General features: G+C 50.0%; 1 protein-coding gene across 9 annotated transcripts in view; it reads left to right on the top strand.

The window, feature by feature from the left end:
* Window positions 1-26141, top strand: part of TIAM1 (TIAM Rac1 associated GEF 1) — a 155183-nt gene that overhangs the window by 64926 nt on the left and 64116 nt on the right. For 7 of the 9 annotated variants that reach the window (XM_082770453.1, XM_082770451.1, XM_082770456.1 and 4 more), the window contains 3 exons: window positions 10101-11080; window positions 23970-24417; window positions 25961-26133. In XM_082770453.1, the coding sequence (XP_082626579.1) occupies window positions 10112-11080; window positions 23970-24417; window positions 25961-26133 (1590 nt within the window). In that variant the 5' untranslated portion in view covers window positions 10101-10111. Of the gene's footprint in view, window positions 1-4892; window positions 5072-10100; window positions 11081-23969; window positions 24418-25960; window positions 26134-26141 lie in introns of all 9 variants that reach the window. The other 2 variants (XM_082770452.1, XM_082770450.1) reach the window with 1 other exon arrangement.

The raw sequence follows: 26141 nt of genomic DNA, 5'->3' as shown, positions 1-26141 counted from the left end.
GTTCCTCAGTGTCCGTCCAACGTGTCCTGCTTCTCTTCCCTCCTCCTCTGTCCTTCAGCTGCCTCACTGCTAGCAGCTACATCGCTGCTGGTTTTTGATTATGCACTGCTCTGCCTGCTTGGTGCTGTGTCTTCTTTTCTGAACACTTTCATGTTACGTCTAAACACATCTTTTTTTCCATGCATTTGGCACGTCCCGTCCTCATTGTGCATCAGCAGTTCTCGCTTCGTTTGGCACAGGCAGAAAGTGCTCCTCAATCAAAGTGCAAGAACAATAATGTGCAACCCTAAGGTAAACAAACGGGCCACACCTCATTTTTATTTTGGCTCTACTGGGGGAATTCTCTTCCTCTTTTAAGTAACGCAGAAATGCACGCGTGGTCCTTCCAGCTCCCCTTCTCCTTCTCACCCTCCACGAAGGCCAAGTGGGCTCCTGCTTTCCTGCAGAGCCCCTCTGCTTCCCAGGGCGCAGCCCGCAAGCTGCTGTTGGTCTGCCCCACAGGCTCCAGGGAGTTGCCCTCTTGGCTTCCCGGAGATTTGCTTATGTCTGATGATCTGAAATTAGAATCCTTTCCCTGCTCTGCCCTTTGCTTTAAACGTGTAAATCCTTGCAGATTTCCCGTAGGGAAGAAAAGGGGGATTTTCCCACCATTAAAAATAAAAGGGAAGGGAAGGAGAAAGACTTGAAACACAGAAGATGCTTGTAAAAGTGATTAGAAAATAAACAAGCCCTCAATCGTGTCAATTATTCACATCCCCTGGTATAAATATAGAAACACTGAGCAGGGGGCTTTCCCCTGGGAGGCTGGCTCTCTGCTCCTACCTTCCATTAATGTATTATCAGGGTGCTTTGTCAGTGCCTGGTGTCTGCTTTTGTCTTCCTCAGCTGTGGTTTGGGGATGTTTGACAGCCACTTACACAGAGATGGTGAGTCTCTTGATGGACCTTCCTCCCCCTCTCTCTCTCTTGCTTTTTCTTCCCATCCTTAGAGATTCTCATAGGTGTGGTGCTACAGCTGGAAGAACAAGGCTTCCCACACCTTTTCTTTATGACTTCTGCACAAACAGAATGTGGGTTTATTTTTCTTTCTCCTCCTCTCCATCTGGAGTGATCATCCGGCATTGTTCCCCTAACCGTGACAGACACAGAGGCTGCGTGTTAGTCAGGTGGCTGGGAAGAGTTTTTGCAGTTCCAGCACTGCTGGCTGCTTCTAGCAGACGTGTGGGCATCCCTCCCCAACCTCCTCCGGATGGTCATCATCGTTAGACTCCAGTTTCAGGAGCTCTCTTTGACAGGTAGTGTAAGCAGTGGTTGGTTTAGAGTTCATTTTTCTCACAAACAGAAGGTTTCTGTGACATTTTCTATAAGGAAAACACAGAGGATCATATTTGTCTTTGATTTTTACTGGTTTAAAAGTTAAGCAGCTTCTGCAATCCACTAGAGTTGGACCCTGAGCTCAGTGCCTCCATCCATCCATCCATCCATCCATCCATCCATCCATCCATCCATCCATCCATCCATCCATCCATCCATCCATCCATCCCTCCCTCCCTCCCTCCCTCCCTCCCTCCATCCATGTTTTGTTTTCTGTGAGCAGCCCAGAAATATGGGATGGGGAGATCCAGAGCCGTCAGGGCAGCAGGTCCCCGGAGGTGCTAGAGCGTTTACCTTCTTCTCAGGGTAGATGCTACCATTGATTTTGGCAGCATTTCATATTAACAAGAGGTAATAAAGGCGAACAAAATGTGGCCTCCAGTTACAAGTAAAGGGCCTGATTCTCCACTCTCGTAGACAGGATTGAACACTGGACTTACAACGGTGTGGCACTAGGATAGTGGGTGGGGAATACAGCCCAGAGCCACTGATTAATATTAAATATTCTCTGTACGAAATGATGGGCCGTTGCTTTCTATGCATGTACATCCTGGTGTTTTATTATGGAGTTACCGAGGGCTTCACAAAGCTGGATGAAGATTTGTGTAGTGACCAACTGATCTCACAGCTGCAGTTGCGTTTTGAATCTGACAAAAAAGATGCATCATAAAATCAAAAAGCAAAGATGGAACTGCAAGAGAGCTGTCATTCTTCCAGCCAGCTTGTCGTGTTTGCTGGACAAGCAGATACACTTGCATGCTAATTTTTCCTTGCTGGGCAGGAAGGGTTCTGCTGCGAAAAAGAGGCTTTTAGAAAACTACAGCTTCCATATTTGTCATCTGTTAATGCTCATGTTGAGTGTCTGCAAGCAAACAAAGCGTATTCACTGTATTTTTTTATTAATCTCTCGGCATTGCAAACTCATCCCAACATGTGAAAGTCAAACCTCTCTTTGCTGTGCCTAGAGTCACAGGTAGCAGCTGTGATGAATAACTAGGTGCTCCTTTAATACATTCTGCTTCCTTACTATGCATTCATTTAATCCATTCATAGTGGTTTGCTGCGAGCTTCCTCAGTTTGGATTGACTTAAACTGCTGTGTGCTGAGCCCTGTGGGAACTCCTTGGCCTGATTTTTCAAGGCACTGTTTTGTGGCTAGGAAATAAATACAGCTGTGCTACTTCCAGACCTTCAAAGAGCAAGAGGAGCTGCACTGACATACGGAGGCACTGGCGTACATGCGTGCGTATACGCACCGTAAACATGTCTGTGTGTGTGTTCGTGCGTGAGTGCGTGCAGGAACCGGCTCTAAGGACAGATATTTTGTCTTGAGCACTGCAGTTTGAAAACGTTTCTTTAGCGTTTCTTCTTTAATGAGGTGGGCTGTTCATGTGTGAGCTCGGGAGTTCACACACCGAAAGAGCCCTTTTGCAACGAGGACTTCCCTCTGATGGTTGCCCTGTTGGAGGGGAGTCCTCGTCTGAGGCTTTGGCACCAAAGGGCATCCGAAGTTTCTGCTGTGGCACAGCTGGGGCTGTTGGGGTGAACTGGGAAGTGTGCCGGTGAGGCGCGTTTTAATGGCAGACAAGGAGAAGTAGGAAAAACTGATGTTCTCCTTGAAAAGTGCAGCTTGATTTCATTTGGGAAATTCTCTCCAAGCTGTAAAAGTTAATAGGAACAAACCTGTTCAGAAACGAGCCCGTGGGTAATGATAAATCCTTTTCTTCTGGAGGGACCATGCGTGCAGGAGTACTCATCTGTTCATGGCAGGGGATGCTGCCAGCCCCTCGGATGTACTAGAGCCGAGTGAGAAGTTGGATAATCCAGCTTCCAGTTGTAAATATCCACTTAGGATCTTTTCACCTTTTTAGCAAACGAGCCGTGCAGCTTAAACTTTGGTGTACCGGGGGAGCAGAGAGAACAATTTATGCTGGAGGAGCAAAGGCGGTGTGTGAGGTGGCTGCTCTCTCTCAGAAGTGCCCAGGGTTTGCTTCGGCCTGGAGCAGATCCCTCTGAGTGGATCACAATCTCCTCAACAACCACTTCACGATGGAAAAGCCGATAATGCTCGGCCGCATCTGTTTCTTTCTACTTTTGGACAAGTTTTGCGTGGCCGGAGCAGACATCTGAAGAAAAGATTATCACAATCCCGATTCCTCCAGAGGTGAGGAATGCACTTCGTGGGGTTATCCATCAGGCAGTGGGTGCAGGTGGAAAACCTCTCGCCTGCAGGACCTTGTTTGTCAGCAAGATTCCTGTCTTGGAAACTCTTGGCAGCTGGCATGGTAATGAGGCCATTTCAATATAAATGAGCTTCATTTTATTAATTTCTGCCAGCTCCTGAGCAATTCATGAACTGCTTTTCAGATCTCAACCAACAGCTTGGGGGGAGAGGGGGAGGTGGGGAACAGAGAGAGGAACATGAAGGAGGAAAAAAGAAAATGGGAATGTTTTTAATTTAGAAAGGAGCCGGTGACTCTCGTTTCTTTGAGCACCCAGCCAAGTGGGGATCACGGTTCCCCCACCGAGCAGCTCTCGTAATGTGACAGGAATTAGTAATCTCGTCCACCACTTTTCATCCCCTGAGACTTCCAGAAGTATTTTTAACTCGTAAAACCGGGCTCGTGGTGTTTTGTTGCCATTTCACTGCTGTCGCGGGGCTGTGGAGGGGCAGCGCTGTGCCTCCAGCACCCCGTGCTCAGGTGGGCCTGCGGCGCCTCCTGGCACTAGGCCTCACGCGGCCGCTCTCCTGACCCCTTCCCAGTGGTGCCAAAACAATAAAAGTGTTGGGATTTGGTGCCCGTGCGAGTGCGTGTGTGTAGCTGGTGACTTGTCTGAGGCCTCGGTGGGCACCGACCTGCCTCCGGTAGCCGCGCGTTGGGGAGCGCAATTCCCACCCCCAAGCCTTTCACCCTGCACAAAAACGCGTGTCAGCGCTCCGCCGCACGCCTCCGATTCGCCCTTGAAAAATGTTAATTAAATCACTGCTCGGATTACTCCCCTTTTCATAAATTACACTGTCTGCACAGAGACATTTCGTCTGAGGTCTCTCAGTTTCGGGCTTCCCCCCCCTCTTCCCTGGCTGGCTTGCTGCCTCTCTGCTGCCAGCAGTGAAGCCGGTGTGGGTCGGAGGGTGCCTTTTTGAGTGGCTTTTTTCGGGCTCCTGCCCCAGCAGCAGACACAGGTGTGTGCTCTGACCTGACCTTTTCTGCTCCTGCACTAGACAGGCTGTCCCCAGCAGGGGCACAGCAGTTTCTGTAGGGATTTTTATTGCAGAGAGTGGCGGGAAGGGGAGCCCTGTGCCTTCTGCAGCCTGGGCTCCAGGCGTTTGGGTTTTTCGGTCATCCTGCTCTCCTCAGGTTGTGTAATTCACATTTAAAAGCAGTGTTTGCATGCTGTATTGAACAGTGTTTCTTAGGTAAGTGATGATAACAGGACTTGGCAGAATATGTCCTCCTTTATAGCTGTTCCTGCTAACCCTTTGTCTGATTCTGTTTTTTTCTCCCCTCTCTCTCCCTAGGTTTTTGGCATATAGTCATAGACTCTGACGAGAGAGTAATGGAGGCGCTGAGTGGCAGGTGCTGACAGCTTCTGCAATCCCAGTAACTGTTCATTTTGGTATCATTTGCAATTCTATACCTCTAAATGCCACAGTTCTCTTGGGGAAGGTTGCGCTGGATACCAGTATTGCCTTGGAAGGTACATGTGTGTCCGTATATTTTCTTGAGGAGTTTGCTGTGTTTGTATAATGGTTCGTGGGAGGGGAAAAATTGGATAAGCTGCATGTGGTTTATGGTTACACCCATTTAGCAATACAAAGGCATTTGAATTGCTATCAAGCAGCTACTGATGACATCCCTTCCTCCCTCTCTCTTCTCTCCTCCTCTTACTTGAATTGCCTGCAGGGCCTTTTTGGAGTCCATCCCGTGCTTTAACATATGTGAGAGTGGCTTACAAAAAAAAAAAAAAAGAAATGGCTGGTTAAAAGGTTCTTATTTGAAAGCAATTAAATATACTGCTGGAGTTTCTGAGAAACTCGGAGGCTTGCTGTGGAATTTCAGTCTCCCTCTTCCCCTTTTGAAAAAAAGCACATTTTAATTACAATAAAATGTGTACATTCGCACTCAGTTATTAGCCTTGTGCATTTTTCTATGCGGTTCTTGTGACTTCAGTCAAAATCTTTGTTGTTGGCTGGCAGATTTGCGCAAAAGTTTATTTCTGTAGAATCATTGCTCACTGTGGATTTAATCATTGTTCTGGTTCTCACAGCCTTCAAGCTCCGCTCCAGGAGAAAAATACAGATTTGTCACCAGGGCCTCCCACCAGAATCTAAATTTAAATTTGCAATCTGTTGTCTTGCGAGGTGCTTCAAATTTGGTTGGAAGTTAATGTACGTCAGGTTTTCTTCTGGAATCTAAAGGCCTAACTTTGTAGAAGTTCGAGAGTTACTACCTTGGGCTTATTTGAAATTAATATATTGGGTTTGTGACTGCTTTGAGAAATACTTAACATCGGGGGGAAGGGAAAAGAAAGGAAAAATTGAGGTTTTCAAAGAAAACGAGATTCTTAGATGGGACCGTCATCAGTGGTCACCTAGAACATGACCGTCTCCATCCGTAACCACTTCATGTGACTCATCCAGCAAAAACTCAGCAGTTCAGCTAAAGTTCAACCTGTCTATTTAGAGCAGTAGTTGATATAGGGAGCATTGTTTTGTCCAAAGCTTTGCTGCAGGATTTGTGTTCTCCCTGCTGATATCCTAATGTTGATAGCACAGTTAAGTCTTTGTTTTCAAAAAAAAAAAAAAAAATCGTTACTGTCTGTTGATGTGTAAGCTGGCTAAACAGTGACTTTCCTGGCCCTGTGAAGATTTCCATGACTTTGACTTTTTTCCTGCTCTGAACTAGGAAGGAGCAGATCTTCTGGGAGAGGGAGCCCTTTCCCAGAGCAGCTGATATAGCTTGATGGTCAGAGGCTGCCTCTTGAGGATGTGGAGGAACAAGTTGCAACCCCTCATTTGCTTGACTTGGGTTGCAGATATGAATCTTGATCTTCCACGTTTTTGGTAAGCGACTGAGTCACTGAGCTGGTGCCTCTTCCAGGAGACGTGCCTGCCTCCCTGCTTCGGTTTTCAGATTTCTCCCCCTTGGAGCAGAGAAGCCTTTCATCAAAACCGGTCTATTCCCACGAAAAGTTTGGGTTTTGATGAATCAACATTTTCTGCTGAAAATTTTCCAACTGGTTCTGCTTGTGATACATGGTCTGTGCACACTAATCTCCACTGGCTTTGGAGAATAATTCAGAACAGATTTCTGACACGTCGCAATCCTTGGCTGTGCTTGACAGACCTGTTTAAAGCATCAAGACATGTCATACTTGATTTATGTGGTATCCTGTAGGTACCTTGATAGGTCTTTAATGGTCACCTTTGGATTCAGGTGGGTGAGCTAACAAGGGGAGCCTTTGTCCTATCAGCGTTCGCATGCAACTCCCATTAACATTACTCATTTTCTTAATTTGATACAGATTTTTTTCATTGAGTGTGCTAAATTCGGTTAAGCTGTAGACGGGCAGCATCTGGCAGTTGGAGCTGGAGCACTTGGAGACATTTCTGCCCCAGGGCGTCTGCTGCCGCCCCTGGGAGGGGAGGGCTGGGGCTCCCCTCCCCTGCCCAGCGCCTGCTCCTGCTAGCTGAGGACACTGCGTCAGCTTCAGGGCTGCCTTCCCACATCTGTGTGCGCTGAACGAGCATCTTGCTGCTGTCAGGAACAGGGAAATGCTGCTCCCTGCCTCTCTCTGTCCCCTCTTCCCTGTCCCCCATGTCACCCTCCAGCCACGCTGCTCCATCCTCACCGTGTCCCAAGGCAGGCTTACTTGTGCTGCTGCTGGCACGCCTGAGTTCCACTCAATCCCAGCAAAATAAACTGAAAAAGAGCCTTTTTTTAATCTTCTTGGTTTATTTTCTGCTCTTTTTGTGAACTCGGCTTCATGATAAAGGCCTGAATGGGATTGGGATGACTGGTGCAAATGCACAGGGGGAAATGTGGCAGGAATGGGGGCAAGAAGGCAGGAGGGGGTCCCTCCCACAGGGATCTGTTTGTCTCAGGCGCCCTCGGCCCGACCCATTGGCACTTGTGGATATGTGCACACCTGCAGCATGTTGTGTATTGCTGGGCACGGCGGTGGGATGGCAGGAAGGCCTCTGACACTGTCCTCCCTGGGTGCTGTGGGCTAATCGCCCGGATGGGTAGCTAGCTGTCTGCGGGATTTGCAAAGGCATCCCCACCTGAAGGGCCAAGACACCGCATTAAAAAGGGACGGCTATTTCCTTTGAAGTCTGGCACTTCTCGCCAGTACCTAGCAGATACTTCTCATCCTGCGAAATCGCTCAGAAAACATTCCTGCAGCCCTCTGCGGGAGGAAAGGCTTCCCTCCTTCCGGGAAAGTCTTTTCTCCCTGGGGACACAGCCCGAGCTGCTCTTCCTTTCCTGCACAAGGAGCCTTTTGGTTAAGTTTTGCCCCTTCTGCACGGATGCTAGGTCGAGGTGGCGGCACAGCGCTGCCTTCTGTAGCCCCGAGTCTCCATCAGCGAGTGTGCCAGGCCGTGCGGTGCGCTAGGGCTGCTCCTGCCCTTCTGCAGCTCTGTCTCTGGAGGTAAAGAGCCACTCTTTAATCTTTCATGGTTTCGAGAGAGCTTTTAAAAGTGCTGTTTCTCCTTAAATAGATACTGAAGTGCTGGTTGCATGGCTGGAGACGGGGGGAAATGACTGCATGCTCTGATGTGCTTTGCAGCCGGTGGAAAGCCTGTCAAACCACAGTACGGTTAGCAAGAATTTTGGAATCAAAGCAGCTAAAAGCATTACCCCAAGAGGGTTTATTTTGCAAGAGGGGGAGTGTTGAGGTCTGGCATCAGACATCTGTGTGGAAGACAAAATGCAGTTTCTGTGCTTGAAAGTGTTTTAGAAGTAAAAGCTAGCTGACGTTTGTTTTTCTGTCCAGTCCATATCAAAGAACTGGAGCTTCTAAGGAATAATAAACCCTACCCAGGGATTTATAATGCTGTCATTTTTTTTTAGATTAAAACCTGCTCTCTGTTCAGCACATTTATTTTTCTAAACAATTCTCGATAACCACGTCTCAGGACAGTCAATGGGAGTTCAGCCATTAATTTCAGTAGACACAGGGTATAGTTTACTTGGCACGTGAGTGTGTTTACTTTAGATACAGCAGTGTCCAGATACTGCTGGAGGTGCCTGTTGCTCTAGCGTCGAGCAGCTTTCTGGCCTCAGACGCGACCCACTTAGCTGGGCAGCAGAGCTGAGTGCTGCTGTCCTCTGCCTGCTTTCAGAAATGTTGCTGCACAAGTTCACTTCCACCATATGCGTCCAGAGCAGCCTACGGCACAACTGCTGTGCCTACGTGTACCGCGGTCGATTCATCGCTTTCTGTGTAACTTCTGTAGGGCTCATTCAGTTCTGTGCAGTAGTGATCCCGTGTATTTAGGTGGTGAGGCAGGATACAGCACCACGCTCATCCTCTGAGCATCTGGCTCAATACCCACTGGCGCATCCTGTGAACGGAGAAGAAGCTGCCCCAAGAAACTGAAGACTCCAGATTCCTGCCAGGAAGGCGTTCTCTTTTCGACCAAGACTAATAGAAATATTTCAAAATGAGGGAGCTTTCTCCTAGATTTTCTCTTAAAGATTAATGGACTATTTATCTAGATGTAATTGGCTTGTGTGTAATTCAGGATCTCTCCTGTTTAATTTTGAACAGCCACGTACTTTAACATTTACCTTTCTTACTCTTCTCCTTGCTCTTCGTCCAGAAGGAGTCAATACTACTCAAAAAAATATTTCTGACATTTGTTGAGTGAGATCACAGATCTCAAAGAGTTTTCCAAGGTTGAATCCAGATCCTGACTGCCAGCTGCTAGGTGGGAAACCCGTTTCGCAGGGGGACAAGCACAGCTTAATACTGCAGGAGGCTGGTTAAGGAGATGGGGACAGAAACCCAATCCCCATGTTCCAGCTCTGTTTTCTCTCCACAAGATCAAAGCGCTTAGATCGAGCTATCTGCTTCGGAGTGAGTAGGAAGGAAAGGTTATTTTTGTATAGTCTGAGTCACTCATGCTAATGTATTTTTCATAATACAGCTTTCTTGTGTGGGGCTCTCTGTACCTGATTAACGTTGCACTGTTTTTTGTTCCAGAAATCAAACCTGTTATTACCTTGCTACCGAATAGTTGAGTTTGTACTTTGCTATTTGGTGCTTCAGCTTGTGGTTCCTAGCAAAATAAAAAAGTGAAATCTCAGATAAAGGCATAGAGCCATCTACGTTTTGGCATCTCGTTACCTACAGATGACCACAATTGTTTATCTGCACGGTGATTTTTTGAATTTGTAGCGCTGGCTAGAATTGCGGAGGGTTAGCTGATATCAATAACCAAGTGAGCGTGTGCCAAGCTGGGTTTGGAAGCGTACTTTCTGATAAACCAGCTCGAGTTCACACCAATCTTCAAGGTTTAGTCTTTCCCTTTAGTACAGTCCTTGTTCACCCCAGCGTAGCGATGGTCTGCCTTTTCGCTAAGTACTGATTTGTCCGATTTGTATCTCTAAGTTTGCTGCTATGGTTGCTAGCCCCCTGAATGACTTCTGTTGAATTAGCTAGCAGTGTTGAAGCAGGCCTTGCCTACTGTAACGGCCCCGCTCTTTCTCTTCCCTTGCAGACTGTGAAGCCATGGGAAACGCGGAAAGCCAGAGCGTAGAGCACGCCTTCTACGGAGACAAGCACGCCAGCCTGGGCCGCAAGCACACCTCGCGCTCGCTCCGCCTCTCCAACAAAGCCTCTCGGCGGACCCGGCACGCGTCCTCTGGGAAAATCATCCACAGGAACTCGGAAGTGAGCACCCGCTCCAGCAGCACCCCCAGCATCCCCCAGTCGCTGGCGGAGAACGGCCTGGAGCCCTTCGCCCAGGAGGCCGCCCTCGAGGACTTCGGCAGCCCCATCTGGGTGGACCGCGTGGACATGGGCCTGCGGCCCGTCTCCTACCACACCGACTCCTCCGTGACGCCCAGCGTGGACAGCAGCACCGTCCTCACCGCCGCCTCCGTCCACAGCATGCCCGGCTCGGAGGAGAGCCGGCTCTACGGGGACGAGCCGCCCTTCCTGGCCGAGGGCGACGGCAGGCCGCACCGCTACGCGCCCAACGGGACGGGCTTCATGGAGACGGCCAGCTTCAAGAAGAAGCGCTCCAAATCGGCCGACATCTGGCGCGAGGACAGCCTGGAGTTCTCGCTCTCGGACCTCAGCCAGGAGCACCTGACCAGCAACGAGGAGATCCTGGGCCTGGCCGAGGAGAAGGACGCCGAGGCGGCCCGGGGGACGGAGGCCGGCGGCGGCCCCCAGCAGCTGGTGGCCTGCCAGCGTGCCAACTCCATGAGCGAGCTGTACTCCCCCAAAACCCCCAGCGCCGCCGTCAACGGAGGCCCCCGCAACGCCTTCGGAGGCTACTGCCGGAATTTGGTGTCCGACATCCCGGGTGTTGGTGGCCATAAGGCAGCGTCGGGCGCCGCCGAAGATGCGCCCTCCTACAGCAACTACAACACGCTGCCCTGCAGGAAGTCCCACTGCCTGTCCGAAGGGGCCACCAACCCGCAGCTCAGCCACAGCAACAGCATGCAGGGCAGGAGGGCGAAAACTACTCAGGTAAGGCTCCTCTGTTCTCCGTGAAGTGGAAGCGTGCGGTGTTTGCTAGGCTGTTCCTTTTCCAGGCTCTGCTTTCATCCAACACCCCCTTTCCAGGAAGGGGCAACAGACAGAGGGGACTGTGTCCAGGCAGGAGCTGAGCTGGTTTCAGGAGGTGGCTCGATCACGCCAGCGCTCCCTTCCTTCTCTGCAGCTCTGCACTGGGGCCTTTTGCACTCTGTGCAGACTTAGGAGAAGCTAAATCTGCATTTGCCACTAAAGATTTTCCTCTGTGTTTTACAGCGCTGACGGTGCCTTTTTTTTTTTTCAGAGTAGCTTTTTTTTCAGATCACACTGCTCGTGGAGCTCACACACGTCGTTTCTCCTCTCTGTGCCCTCCCTACCCTGTCTCCCCTCCTTCATGCATGCACACACGCACGCACTCCTCAGCTCTCAGGGCTGGAAGCAAAGGAGAAACCTGTGAATGTCTCCCCCCCCCTTCCACCATAAGCACTCACTGAGCTGAAATTTCACTCTTCTCATTACCCGGCCTTCTCAGCTGTGCAAAGCATCACCCAGAAACATTGCTCTCCCCTTGGAGGAGGCTGCCAGTCCTGCAAGCTGCTGTGCTCACCCGCTGTAGACTGAAAAATGAGGGGGTGTGTGTGGAGAAGATGCTGCTTCTCCTAGGCAGGGAGAGCATCCCTGTGACCTTTACTCTGGCGGCTGCCGTGGGGGCTGTCTCATGTTTTGCCCTGCTTTCCTTGGCTGTGTTCAGCCTGGTCGAGTCTCACAGCGCTGCCTGCTGCTGCACACAGCAGTTCTGCTCACCCCAAGGGGCAGACTGCTCCCAGAGGGGTTGGGAAAAAAGGCTGCGACCCCCGTCCACCTGGACAAGTCACATGGAGCAGCCGCTTTGCGGGAATACTGCGCTCTTTTTGAGTGTTTGGCTGCTGCTAAATATAAAAATGACATGCCAAAACAGATGCTGCAGCGTCCCACGACAGCAGCTTTGTACTTCCAAATCAGCTCTTTTATTTTTTTTGGAGGTGTTTTTTCCAGCGTGAGTGCAGGGGCCCTTTGGTGCTCCATCAAGGCAGCGCAGGATAAAAAGCAGGAGGAGAACAACAACAAAAGGAAGACGTTGTTTGGAAGCCCTGAACGTCACGTCACAGCTTTCATGAAGATTGCTGGGTGCAACTGCTGCCTCCAGCCTTCTTTCAAGTGTGTTTGAGGAAAAAGAGAGTAGTGTCGCTTTGTGTAGTGAAACATTTATTTTCCTTCTTGGTGGCTTTCCTGCCATTAAGAAGCTTCCTCTGAGGTGCTCAGTGAAAGTCTGGGATTTGCATGCTGTTTTGTGAGGCCTCGGCTGTGCCCAGGGAAATCACTGCAGGCTGGTTTCTCTAGGTGCAGCTCCTCAGCCCGGAGACGGTGGCTGTGAGGAGTCTCGGCAGTGGTCATTACCACAAATAAAATCAACAAAATTAAAGCTTTGGAAAGGTGAAAATTCCTTCCAAGTCTTTAATCCTAGCAGCGCAGAGTAAGTATAAGATGCTTGTCAGCAGTGAAGTCGTGCTAGCCCAAACCTACCTTTAGCGAGCGCAGGGAAATGACTGTCATTAAGGGCTTGATAAACAGAGGGAAAAGGAAGTGCAGATTTGCACGCAAAATCAAAGGACGAGTTCCTCGGTGAACCTGATTGTGGTGGCTTTGGGTAGGGTGAGAGGAGGGCAACCAGCAACCTGTCCTTGTGCCAGGTCCCCACTCGGAAAACATCCACTCAGCTTTTCGTGACACCGCTGGTGTTGAGAGGGCGACGGCTCCCCTGGCCTGCAGGTGGGAAGCTGAGGCACAGCTCTGATGGCCTGGCTGTGCCAGCGGGTATTTGGGCACAGCGCGGGGAATTGGGTTTCTCTCTGCCCTGCCCGGGCTTCCAACGCTTCCTCAATGGGCTTCACGCTTTTGATGCCCCCTTCCAGCATTGCCCCAGCCCTCCCTGCTGTAAACCATTTTGTGCTTTAAAAACAATTTAGTGGACTGAGGCAAAACCTTCCTGTTATTTCCAGCATTTTGACCTGCCTCCCTCCACCCCACAAAATACTAGGTATGTTTTTAGGGCCAGAAGGACACTGCACAAAGGTGACCCGGGGCCAAATGCGCTGTGGTGTGGACAGTCAGCTCTCTGTCTTGGCCTCCAGGCCAGTGACCTGTCATTGCTCCTGTGGTATTTCAAAGTGCAGCGGTCACTCCCTTCTTCAGAGTCACTTAATTGAGCCTCCTAGCCAGGTTTATGGCCTGGGCACTGTTGCCCAACCTCACAAGAATTCAGGTTTGTAATTGCCAGTGGGTTGTTTTTTTTTTTTTTTTTCCCAGTTTTTGGAAAGTGGGATAATTGCATGACTTTTCAGTCTAACCTGCCCTGGTGCTAGGAGTGCTAGCAGGTTGTGGTGGCCGCTTGTAGGTACATTTTGGGAGGTGCCAACGAGAGCAGAAGACGCCGAGCACAGGGTGAGTCTGATACCACAGCGATGTTTGATTCCTGGATCCATCCGATGTCACCTGCCCGTTCAGCTGTATGTACATCACCGTATTTTCTGTGACAGCTAAATGTTGTGTGACAGGTACCAGTAGCTTCTCAGCTTTGCTGGCCAGTGCTGCTGGAAGGCAACCCCGCGACTGCATCACAGAAAGGAGGTGCTGTGATCAGAGCCGTATGGATTTTGGTATAATGCCTTATCCATCGGTTCTTTACAAGTACATGGTTTACATTAAAGGAAGAAAAAGAAAAAAGACAATTTCTTCCTTCCAAATTTAAACCTTAAATTGAGCTGTGGGAGTCACTTTCCACTAATTGAGAAGGAAAGCCTTTTAATGCTGGAGAGGCGATTAGATGCAGCGTGCGCGAGCAATTAATATTCACCGGGTGGCTCTGGGGCACCCACGCAGTTCTGCTTTTCGTAACATTTTAACATTCAGGGTTTGGATCTGCCAAAGCGAGGCTTCCCGGAGAGCTCTGCTGGGATCCTGCTCGGCTTTTGGAGCCGATGGGATGTAGGTGGAAAGAGCTTAATTGGCTGACATTTTCACCCATTTTTGCTTGAAGGGAGGCAAAGTCCTGTTGGATACAGCTTGTTCTGGCTGTGGGCTGTGAGATCCCCGGGATCCTAAAGTCTGCTCGTCGGGATCCAGATTTTTTGTGACGTGGCTCTGCTGTGTCCTGCTGAACATCTGCCTGCTGGAGACGCCCTCCTCCTTCTGGAGGGTGTTCCAAGAGAAACGTAACTTCGTGCTCCCCTCCTGTTAAGAGCCCTAATTAAAGTCTTGTTGGGGGAATTTAGGGGAAGGGAAGCCTTGAGATAAGGTTTTGTGCCACTTCCAAGCCCATCGTGCCACCTCCTTATTCCACGTTCCCCTCTGTGGACAATTTCTGGCTGCTCTTTCCTCTTGACCATTGAACGGGGGTATCCAGCCTTGCACAGAGCATGAGCTTCCTTCAACATTTCAGACTCTGCTGGGAGTACAGCCCGGTGAAGGCATCTCCTGGTGGCAGTTGCCACCAAAGCCTGAGACCTCCTTGGGCTTTCAGCACTGGTGTTTGCTTTGCAGTTGACCCGTTGGGAGCAGACCTTAGTAGGTCTGAAGCTACAGGTCTTTCCTGGGGGGAGTGGTGGTGTTTTACGAGCACGTTGTGTCTTTTGTGTGCACTAAAATCCAAACAGACCTGGTGGCCAAAGCATTTCTGCTTGCTGGACTGCTTTATGCCCAAGAAGGCTGGCCGTGGTCCTCACCGAGCTTTAGAGCCCAGCTTGGCGTCTCCTGTGCAGAGCTCAGCTGCAGCGTTAGCAGTAACCATGGTGCAGTCCAGGTTTTTCACGTAACTCCTGAGAAGGACCAGAAAGACGTTCTTCAGCTCTGCAGGGAAAGCAAATGTTCTTCACAATGTCTTCAGGCCAGCCTTTGTTGTGAGCTGGACAGGGGGAGAGGGAGCAAACTTCCCTTCTGACTTGGAAACCGCGAGCTTTTCAGTGCCAGCCCGATTATCTCTTTGGTGCACTAAATCCCCTCCCTTTTAAAGATTTTCATTTTTGTTACTATTTTTAGGCCTCTGGAGGTAACCTGGAGGAACTTGGGCTATCATGCCTTAAAAAAAAAAAATGTATAAAAAGTTTTGCAGAATATGCAGGGGATGAAAACAAGGCTTGTGTGGGAATTAGATCAGGATGTAGACAGAAACCAATCTAAAAATAATTCAGGGTATCTTTCCAGTTGATTTTTTTTTTTTTTTTTTTACCATCTCAGGGAGTTTTATGACAGGTTATAGCGTTTCATTGTGTTCTGCAGGATGGCCAAACTCCAGAGAGCTGATACTTTTCGGTGTAAGTTGTGTCTTCACAAATGGTTTTGTGGCACGGAGGGTGTAGCCTCGAAATGTAAAAGGACCCCACTGGGTCACGCTCTGTCCAGCCCTGTATCTTGCTCCCCAACACCAAGTGCTCGGAATAGGAAAGAAAGAAACCGGGAGAGTGCAGAGTGAACTTTCCTTGAGGGCATTCTTCCTGATCCCAGAAAATTAGCAATTGGAGGCTTCCTGAGTGAGGACCGCATCCAAGGCTGTCAGATTGACCTGTCCCCCATGACTTCTCTTCTTCTGAAATCATTTTCTGCTTTTGGCTCCCCCCGCATCCTGTTCGCTCTCTACATAACACCAGTGACCTTACGGCCTCCTGTTACAGCCCCCCTTGGTCGTGGCTTTCCCAAACAGAGTATCTCCAGCAGCTCTGCTCCAATGAAAGCAATTCCGTCCGTTTCAGTCTGGAGTTGGGAGAAGACAGCCATTTTCAATGTAAATATGATTCTTAATCAGATTGACCCAAATAATTTAATCGTAGTCATTTGGCTCCAGATGGAGCCAAAGGCAGCCAGTCCGACTGCGGCAAAGTCATGTATCAGTAAATTATAATTAACAGCACGCCGTTTAATAGGTGCCTAAAAGTAAGATGTTGCTGTTTCTCTGTTGCAGCCTGCGTCCTGCTGTCTCCAGCCGCTGTTTGCGCAGTCCCGTGGTTCTTTCCAGCCTGAGGTTGTGGCGGTGAGGTCTCAGATACAGCCTGAACTCCCCTCCAAATCCCCAAAAGCCAGAGGTCCTGGAGTCAGACGGTCAGGCTCAGGTGATTTAGGGGCTGAATCCCACCGGAGAGCACTGGTCAGCCAGTAACTGTGCTGAGCCCCCTGGCAAACAGGCAGCAACCCCGTGTGTGGGGCACGCAGCAGCCCGTGCTGGAGTTCTCAGTGCCTCCAAACAACCAGAGCCATTTGGCTCCACCACATGGGCCCTTTGCAGCCTGGCTAACTGGAAACGCCTCCAGCTTGAGCTGGAAAGCGTGAACAGAAGGCTTCAGGGCTGCCCTGCCGTTCCCAGCTGGGTGACGTTCGAGCAGGTATTGCCTGCTCAGGAGATTTTAAAGCCAGCAACAGGCACTCCCTCGGAGCACGCAACCCTGCCCCGGTACTGTCAAGGAAAGGAGCATGTGAAAAGGAGTGCTACGGTCTCTGTTGGCAAATATTTTGATACTCTTTCGAAGATCTTAATTTGTTTTTCTTTCTCGGCTCTTGGTCTGGAGCCAGTGGAAAGCAAATTAGCAGTCCTGATATCTGATCCAGCTCCATTCAGTCGTCTTTTTTTTTTTAAACAGTGGGAATTTGTCATTTAAACATTTGAAGTGCTTGTAGCCCTGGCTGTAATTGTACTCTCTGCAAAACTGTATGTGCTGCATGTTTTTAGTTTCGAGTACTTTCCACTCGAAAATCACAGACAGGTTGCCCCAGCTGCCTGCTTGCTGGGCTGTGCTTACTTAGATGGATGCAATTTGCAGCAGCGATCCTTTCCAGTGAAGTGCTCCACTGAAACCTCTCTTTTCAGAGTGCTCCAGCGTGTGATCCTGGGACTGGTCGCCATCCCAGGCGGCAGGCATTTCCCTGCTCCCCTCAGCTACGTGGCTGTTCAGGTGAACACCTCCTGGATGACAGGCTTTGATTTCGAGTTGCTGTTCTAGCAGCTCTCCCTCCTTCCCACTTCTCCCCCCTCTGCTGCATTTCGCAGGAAGAATTGCCTCTCCTTGGCACCGAGTGAACACAAAGTAACCTAACCCCGTATTTTACTTCGAGGATTTTGGCTAGGCATGTGGCCATTTATTTCACTCGAGCACTTTTAGGCTGCTTGCATTAGTTTACGGTTAGCGCAGTTCCTCCAGAAACTTTCTTCATCTGGGTGGTCCACTGGGATGAAAGCAAGGTAAGTTTTGGGGGGTCCTCAGCACAGCGTTTGGGAACAGAGGGATTAAGCACCGTGATGCTCAAAAGCCGTGAGGCTTCCTCCCACTGCGGGGTGATGGAAAGCGGGCTTCCACCCCGAAGCCGCGCAGGTGTCAGGAGCTGCGCTGCAAGGTTTTGCGTGCAGGGACCACACTGCAAGAGGCTTTGCTGTGTTATGGCTGGATTCTCATTCATGGTATTAACTGCTTTATAACAGGCAGTGCTAAAGCCAGGCAAAAGCTGTTTTGCTCAGGTCCCGTGGCAGTGCTTCGTGCCGTTTCCTGCTAAGGGGGCGGCCGTCCCTTAACTGCGCATTATCTCACAGGCTTGGATTTCTCTCATGTTATTCAAAAGCAAAATGAAAACATCCTCCCCGTTCCCTGTCCCCAGCACTTTAGCTTTTAGAGATGTCAAACTCCCCCTCCAGTGATGGACAGGTTGCAGGGTGATGCCACGGCGTTGTCCTGAGTCGGTGAAGAGCCCTGCAGAGTACCTCAGAGAGAGCGGTGAAGTTGTGCCATGTCAGCCTAGGAGGTCAGTGAACCAAAAATGTTCCCAACCCCCATGTTGGAGGCACCAAGCTAATGCAATAGCTTAACATGGAGACAAGGAGCCACGTGTAATGCTGAGGTGATGGCCATATATCAGGCAGAGCTGCCTGCAGAGGAAATGGGGTTGACAGATGCTTGATGGATTGGATGCACACCCCCTTCCTGTATTTGAGTGTCTGCTGGGTGCCATGTCTGTCTTTCCAAGAAAGACTTTCTCTTTTGTTCATTACTGCATTAGCAGTTATCACAATCCATCAGATGTACAGGGAATTAGTGGACACGGTACCGTGAGTTTGTAGCAGCCTGCAGAGCGGTGTTCCTCCAGACAGAGCAAGCCTTGGAGTCACTTCTGTGTTTCTCCATGGCAGCTTTCAAACCATTTCTCCCTCTCAGCTTTCAATTAAATTTATGATTTCTCTCTGCTTCATGTAATGTTTTGACTCTTTTCGAGACAGATAAGCCTGCTAGTGTATTTATTACCAGGTGTTCAAGTAAGTCTGGGGAAAGAAATTCGTTTTGATTTGCAACAAATTGTACCTTAACTGAACACCTTAACCAACAAATGATGGTAGAGATAGCACTGAAAAGAAAGGAGAAGCAGTATCAGGACAATCTTCGTCTCTACAGGAGCTTTAAAGAGACAGCAGGCACATAAAAGCATGCAAACCAGCAGGCTGATTACCCCTTCTATTTTCAGTGCACTCGGTGGTGCTTGCATAACTAGCAGCCAGACAGGTTGTGTGCAATGCCAGGGTGCTGCTGCATGTCAGCACCTCGGTGCTCTGTTGCTCAACAGGACGGGGAACAGACAGTTTGTGTCCTCTTGGAGGGAGCCCTCTCCAACAAAATCAGTCGCCTTGTACTACCCAGGACTTTCAATCTAATGGGTAAGTTAGGAGGAATTATTATCCACATCAGGAACTCTTTATATTAATGTTGTAAGAGTCTTCCCACTAAATCAGTCCAATGTGCCTGAAGTGTCCGTGAATCTGCTGCCAGTTAAGCAGGAGAAAGTGATTCACAAAGCCATATTAATGGTCTGTGTCACAGTGCTGTTGGTGGGAAGCTCACTAAGTGCCTTCCTACTGGAAGCACCCTCTGAACGAGTCCAGTCATCAGCCAGAGCTGGGCAAGGCTTATCCCACCCAGGGCTCTCTTCCCAGCTGAGGCCACAACCAAATGTCCTCAAAGAGGGGACAAAGATGCTTGGAACCTGCCCCTCTGTGCGAGAAAAAAACATATAAGCACTGCTAATATTTTCACTGTTATTTTACCCAACTGATTTATCAGTTAAATTGCTCTCTGCGTTTGATGGGGCTGTGATAATTCCACCTCATTTGGCTCGAATGCTGCCGGGGCTGTTTTGGCCTTGTTGCTGGACCTCGCTGCCGTGCTAGTGACAACGACAGCATTCAGCCTGTCTCTGGTTCGTGATTCAGTGTGGCATCTCCTGGCGTAGGGCACCCACCTTTTCCTCCTCTTTCCCTCGGTTGCTGTCTGCTGCACCTCTTTTTCTAGGTTTGGGCCATTACATGCAGTGTGATAGCATGTCTGTGAGAAATGGTACCCCTGCTCCATCTCTTCACCTGCTGTGGGGTTGCGGGATCCCAGTGGATGCTGTGCCACTGCTCACTGCCTCCCCGCTGAGGCACCTGCACAGGGCAGCACGGTCACTAGATCCTGGTTAGTTCCCTCCTGCAGCCTTAATGCTACTTTCTGCCCGCTTCCTGTGGAGCAGCCTCCTGCCAGCAGGACAAAGCCCCTGTGTATTCAGTTTGCCGTCCTCGCGGACTGAGACCTGTTCTGTTCGCAGAAGCCCAGGAGCTGCCGTTCCCACGACTTCCCAGATCCCTCCGTCTCGGAGGAAATACACTTTCTTTTCTCTGCTGCATGTTTTCTACTCTGTGTGACCAATTTAATGATTTCCACCTCCCCCTTGCTGTGCCCTCTTGCCCTCCCCGGCCCAAAGCTAGGTAAACAGCAGTGGGAAGGCTACGCGGGGCAGCACAGATTTTAGTTCCACCCTTGTGTTTGGTTCCTGTGATAGTCTCTCTGGGCAAAAGTATTCCTCTGTGTGGAAACAGCTGTTTGCCAGGCTGAAAATACGAAACACAAGGTCTCTGCTGAGGTGCAAAATGTCGGATCCAATGTCCCGAATCTCACATGGAGTTGAATAATATAATTTTTTTTTACTTAGTGAAATGAAACGGAGCCCCTTGATGATAGAAGTTAGAAGTCCAGGGTAAACTGCTGGTGATTTGTTATATTCTGTGTGTAATGTCCGAATCTCCAGGCTTGAGAAATGTGCGTTCTGCCATCTCCAGCTGTCTCCCAGCTCCTGTGCTGTGCCTGGCGCACGCCGGTCTGCATCCTGCCGGAGCACAGCGGAGAGCCTGGGCAGGAGCCAGGGAGGTGAGCGATGAAGGCTGAGCTGTGCCTTAGCTAACTGTCAGCCTCCAGGAGCTTGACCTGGGCACTCCTGTCGAGGAGTGAAATGCCTCTTTCGTTACAAGCCTCTGTGGCACATCCCATCACGGACCTGGCGCAGTGCTAAGTCTTCCTTGGAGGATATGTGGACATCGCCTGTGGGCTCTTTGGGTCGCTGAGCAGGAAGCGTGAGTAATTTTCACATAGGTCTCGTGGAGGTGACACAGCGCTCGCTTTGCATCTGGGCAGCAGCCCGGTGGCCATGCCGGGAGGTCCAGACGGCTGAACCCCAAACCTTGGGGTCTGCATCCACGTCAGTCTCATGGGCAGGGCACCGTGCTGCTGGCATCCTCGCTGGAAAGTTCGGGGGAATAATCCTGTGCCCCCAGTGAGGGGCTGGTCAAACCTGCTGTGGTTCGTTGCCAGTCTGGGGGGTGTTACCCGGTCAGCCTCAGCACATTTCTGCAGCAGCACAACACTGAACCTCTGCACTCTGTGCTGAACTCCTAACTGAATGCCCTTCAGTGTGCAGATCACAGCGCTGCGAGACGGCCACAGCAGATGCAAACCGCTCCTTGAGAGCTTTTCATAGCCTCCGATGAGAACTGGCTGACATTACAGCAGGAACCCAGAAGTCAAAGACCTGTGTAATGAATGCTTTTAACCCTACTAACCCGCAGACCAATCATCTCATACAGCAGGCTTCCTAAAGTGCTAATCTCCGTGAATGCTGCGTTTCATCATTCATGAGCACGAACAATATTAGCAGCCTGTACGTTTTGAACCATTCTGCTGACCTCTGTGGAGCCAGACCCTCCTCCCACCGAAGGGCTTGAATCAGATGGCTACACATCTTTGATAACAGGGTATTGCAGAGAGGAAAGGGGAGCGCAGCAAGCACAGGAAGATTTGGGGCAGGACTGCAGCATTAGGCTGAAAATATCTTTCGACACATCCAACATATTGCTTTCATTGTGGTAACAATCATAAAGATTTTTGCAATATGTGCTAAAATTTAAGCTTATGAGCATATCTAACATTCACTCTGAGTTTTCCATCCTCACGTTTTTTGTACAAATAACAGGCTGTTATGCCCTTGCATCACTTACTGCCAGTAGTTTCCATGTACGGACAGGGAAACTGAGGCGACTGACGCCGTGTCTCATCAAGGTTACACAAGAAGGCTGTGTCATGCTGGGCTCCAGGAACCCTGAGAGCCTGCATTGCAGATCTCTGCTTAAACACCTCTGGGCACACCTCTGTTATTGAAAAAATTAACGGTATCTGCTAAAGAGCATCAACAAAGTTTTGCACATGCATTGGTGAGCAGTATTACAAGTCCCATCTCCTCTTCGTTGGTGGTGTTGGTCTGTTTTAGTGCCTTGTTACGGCTTTAAAGCAAGTAATGCTAGTTAAAGCATGAGGTACGCTTCCTAAAAGTTAACATTGGATGAAATTTTGGAATCAGCTCTGTACTTTTTATACCACATGGATACAATAATTCCGAGACAGATTGTATATTTATTAAGTCATTTACCTAAAATAAAAATCTCAAAACCCTCAAATAATGTTTGTTGCCACAGTTACGTGCCGTTCCCTGCAGCATGCAGGCTTGTTTATGCTATATGAGTGACGCACGTTTTCCCTTTCAAAAAATACCAGAGGAACAAGGCTCCAGAAACCAAATGCAAAAGGCAGTCGCGTTATCTGACTAACCATCCCGGTAAGCAGGGGGCATCTGGATCAGTTCTTCATCTCTCTGTTGTTACACTGATGTGGCTGTGCTGGCAGAGGGGGCATTGCTGGAGGTGTATGGGTGTGGAGCACCTGTGCCAGCCCTGGCTCCTCAGCTCCGGGCTCTCACACGGGGTGCTGCCATCGGAAGTTGCACCACCTGGCTTTTTGCGATGGGGTGCACAAATCCACTCGCGGCAGTGTTTTGTAAGCTCTGGTTTCTGAGCAGCACCCGTTTCCCTCTCCAGATAGCCCTCGTTTGCAGCGCTGCAAGGAATGGGAAGGTAATTGGCTTCCAAAAAACAAGTGTATTGGAACAGCAGGACAAAATGTTTGTGGAAACTGCTCTGTACGGGCAGCTGACTGCGCTTACGGGAAGCCCTGCTCAACTCATTCACTTGCCGTGGGAGGGGAGGAACGTTGGCCTGTCCAGAACAGCTTGTCTATCACCATGTGTTGCATTAAATAACCAGGGTGACTGGGATAACTGTGCTCATTGAGTGGGGAAGGAAGTGGTTATTCTTCCAGCTGGATTCCAGGTCTCCCTGGAGAGGTGGTGTTTATAAAGAACTAGCCCATCCGTTACAAATTAATGCCGTGTAAGTTAGTCAAATTCAGAAACACCCCTCCCCTCCCCCTGGAGTTTCCTCATCCAGCTCCTGCTCCACGGGAGAAAGATTTCGGAGTTTGGTGGAGGATTTCTTGGTTTCTGCAGAGCTGCTCTTGGATCCGTCGAAGACTTCTGCTCAAGTCAACACCTATAAGTTTGTTTTCTCTCGAGTTAAATAACTCAATCTGCCACCTCTTTGCAGAGTCTCCCTATTTTTTTTTTCATTTTGTTTTGTTTTTAACTTGTACATCGAGCACTAGCCTCTTTTGTAGGAGTGGTAGAGGCCGAAATTCCTGTTTTGGCTGTTTCCCACTTCGTTGCATTTTCTTCCCTGGGTCCCTCTTCTCCCGAATATCAACCATGGGATATTTGTCTCCATGTACAGGTCTTGGCCTTTATTCGTCCTCCTTCAAAAGCTGCCACAAATTGGGTGCTGAGGTGGTAATAGTTAGGCCACTGCTCTCAGCCTGGGCTGCTTGTCCCTTGGCTGCTGAACCGCCACAAGGTCCCTTAAAGTCCCCTTTTGGGCAATAGCCGTGTTACATGGGGCAAGCTAAGCCACCTGTGCACAGCCTTTCGAAACCCAAATTCAGTTGTGTCGCTTCCTTTGTTGCTCAAGACAATCCTGTTTGTGTCCCTTCTGCCTTCCAACTGCAAGCTCTGGGGGACCAGGAGCTGCCTTCTGGTGCGGCATTTTTGCAGGGTCTATCACAACAGGGTCATTGCTCATCGTCAGGATTTGGGATGTAGAAATGAAACAGAAATACTTGCAGATGCGTTAACTTATTAGGAGAGAAAAAAAAAAAAGGTACCTTTGTAGTTATATAATTTGGAAATGACAGCCTTAGGATGTCTAAAATGTATCTTCAGCTGTAGGTGTGACCGTCCAATGTCAATGTTTTCTCTTCAAAACGCGTGGGCTGACTGCTGCTTTGCTCGACGCCGCCAGTTTCTGCTGCCATCTGTCCTGCTTTTGGTAAACCTTTAGCGCTGCTGCCTTAGCCTGATGTGAACAAGTGGCGCCGCGTGGTGTGCTCCGAAACGCCGAGGCCCAAGAGGTGCTCCCTGCCATCGCGCCGCTGTGTTTGGTCTTCCTTAGGCTGTGCTCGAAGGTCTGCCCACCGTAACTTCTCTTCCAGGTGTTGGTTGTGAGGAGAAAGCTGTGAGGCACCTCCAGTGTGGCGAAGTGTGTTGTGACCTGTGAATTTCGGGTTCTGTTTGTGCCTCCACAAGGCACGTGGCTCTTCGCCTCATGCCGTGTCTCTCTTGCACGCAGGACGTGAACGCAGGCGAGGGGAGCGAGTTCACCGACAGCGGCATCGAGGGGGCAGCCACCGATACCGACCTCCTGTCCAGGCGCTCCAATGCCACCAACTCCAGCTACTCGCCCACGGCCAGCCGGGCCTTCATCGGCAGCGACAGCGGGAGCAGCTCGACGGGCGACGGGCTTCGCCAGGGGGTGTACGAGAACTTCCGACGGGAGCTGGAGATGAGCACCACCAACAGCGAGAACCTGGAGGAGGCCGGCTCGGCCCTCAGCGACGAGCAGAGCAGCGGCACCCTCAGCTCCCCGGGGCAGTCCGACATCCTCCTGACGGCTGCCCAGGGCACGGTGCGGAAAGCCGGCGCCCTTGCGGTGAAAAACTTCCTGGTGCACAAGAAGAACAAGAAAGTGGAGTCGGCCACGCGCAGGAAGTGGAAGCACTACTGGGTTTCCCTGAAAGGTACGGAGCACATGAACGAGCACGTGTGTACTCAGACGGGTGTCCACATTGTATCCTGTGGGATGGGTATTGCAGCGGTGGAAGAAATCAGTAGCCTAACTCCTAAAAAAAGCCATCGTCAGCTTCAGTGTAATTAGTAGCAAGCATGAGGAAACAGTCCTGTTTTTTTCAGAGGAGTGTTTTATTATGTAGCTGTTGACATGCTTGCATTATGGCACGCGTGTATCAAAGACGCCTCCTCGGCTTCCCAGGCCACAAAGCCTGGTTGAAGTCCTGTCCTTCACGCAGAGCATTTGTGGTGCTAGTTTAAACCCAGAGATCATGGTATGGGCCAGCTCTTCGTGCAGTGGTTGGAGAAATTGGGGAGACAAAAGAGGAGCTGAGGTTGGAAGGCAGGGGAAGCCCTGCTCTCCTGGGAGCTGGCCCCATGGCAGGAAGGTCTTGCTGTGAGGGGCAGGCACACAAAGGGACATCTGGGAGGAGAAAGGGGAAGGATGAGCAGAGGGGCGATGTTGTTTTAAAGTGCTTTGACTCCAGTTGAGTGTTTGCTCCTTGGATTGCTGTGCCTTAATGATGTTAGTATTTAAAGGCAGCTTTGAAGTCACCAGCTGCTATTGTTTGGCTGCAAATAGTTTTGTGAGAGGCTGGGTAACAGGGCATCACTTAGCACCAAGAGGGCTGCTTCCAGTGGCAGAGAAACAATGTGCCAGTTTCAGCTTTAAACAATTGTGGATTAGGCTGGGAGGCTGCAGGGAGAGGAGACCCTATAGTTGCAGATTTGCTCTACCTTTTCATTTTTATTTATTTTTTTTTCCCAGGGAATTGTAAAGATTGTTTTGTAAAACCAGCAGGTTCTTTGCTGTCCTTGACTAAAATGCGTTTTTGTTTTTGGCCGTATCGCAGTGAGTCAGAGCTGAAATGTTACAATAAGGATTATTTTTTTTGTGTGTGTGTGTGTACGTCAGTCTTGCAGTGAGCACAGCTCATTCCAGTCCATTTTTCTTCCAGTTATTCATCTGCATACAGTAATTAAGCAGCCCGAGTTTTGCCTTCGAGGGACTGCAGTAAGCAGCAGCTGCAGGAGGCTGAGGCAGGGCGCTGAGGCTTGCCGGGGGCCTGGCTGCTCAGCAGGGCCAGCTCGCAGCCTGCATCTCCCTTTCGGTCTCCTCACGGGACAGCAAGGAGGTGGACAACCCCCTTAGAGGGATTTTTAACTACATTTCTCATCCAGGGCTGTATATGACTGCCCGTGACCTTCCTTGCTCACGTCTGCCACTGTTTTAGCAGTCGTGGGGCAAACAAAATGGCTCCTCTGGGGTTCAGGTGGATCCACCACGAGGCTGGCGGTGTGAGGGGCCAGCTGGGCCGCTGCCGGTGCGCTCTGCTGCGGGGCTGACAGCCCGAACAGGCCCTGACAAATCCTCGCTCAGCCCCGCGACAGTTTGACGGATGGTTTACAGTCCCAAGTTTTAGCACTGAATAGATGCAGGGTGACTGTTGCATTTCAATGTGCTGCTTACTAATATCTGTTTGTCTCTTCTAGGATGCACGTTGTTTTTTTATGAGACCGACGGCAGATCTGGCATTGACCACAACAGCATCCCAAAGCACGCTGTCTGGGTGGAAAACAGCATCGTGCAAGCGGTACCTGAACACCCCAAGAAGGACTTTGTTTTCTGTCTCAGCAATTCCCTTGGGGATGCTTTCCTTTTCCAGGTTGGTTC

Source organism: Aythya marila, assembly GCF_965140915.1.
Source record: "Aythya marila genome assembly, chromosome: 1".
NCBI classification, from domain to species: domain Eukaryota; kingdom Metazoa; phylum Chordata; class Aves; order Anseriformes; family Anatidae; genus Aythya; species Aythya marila.
This window is presented reverse-complemented; position numbering and strand designations above follow the sequence as displayed.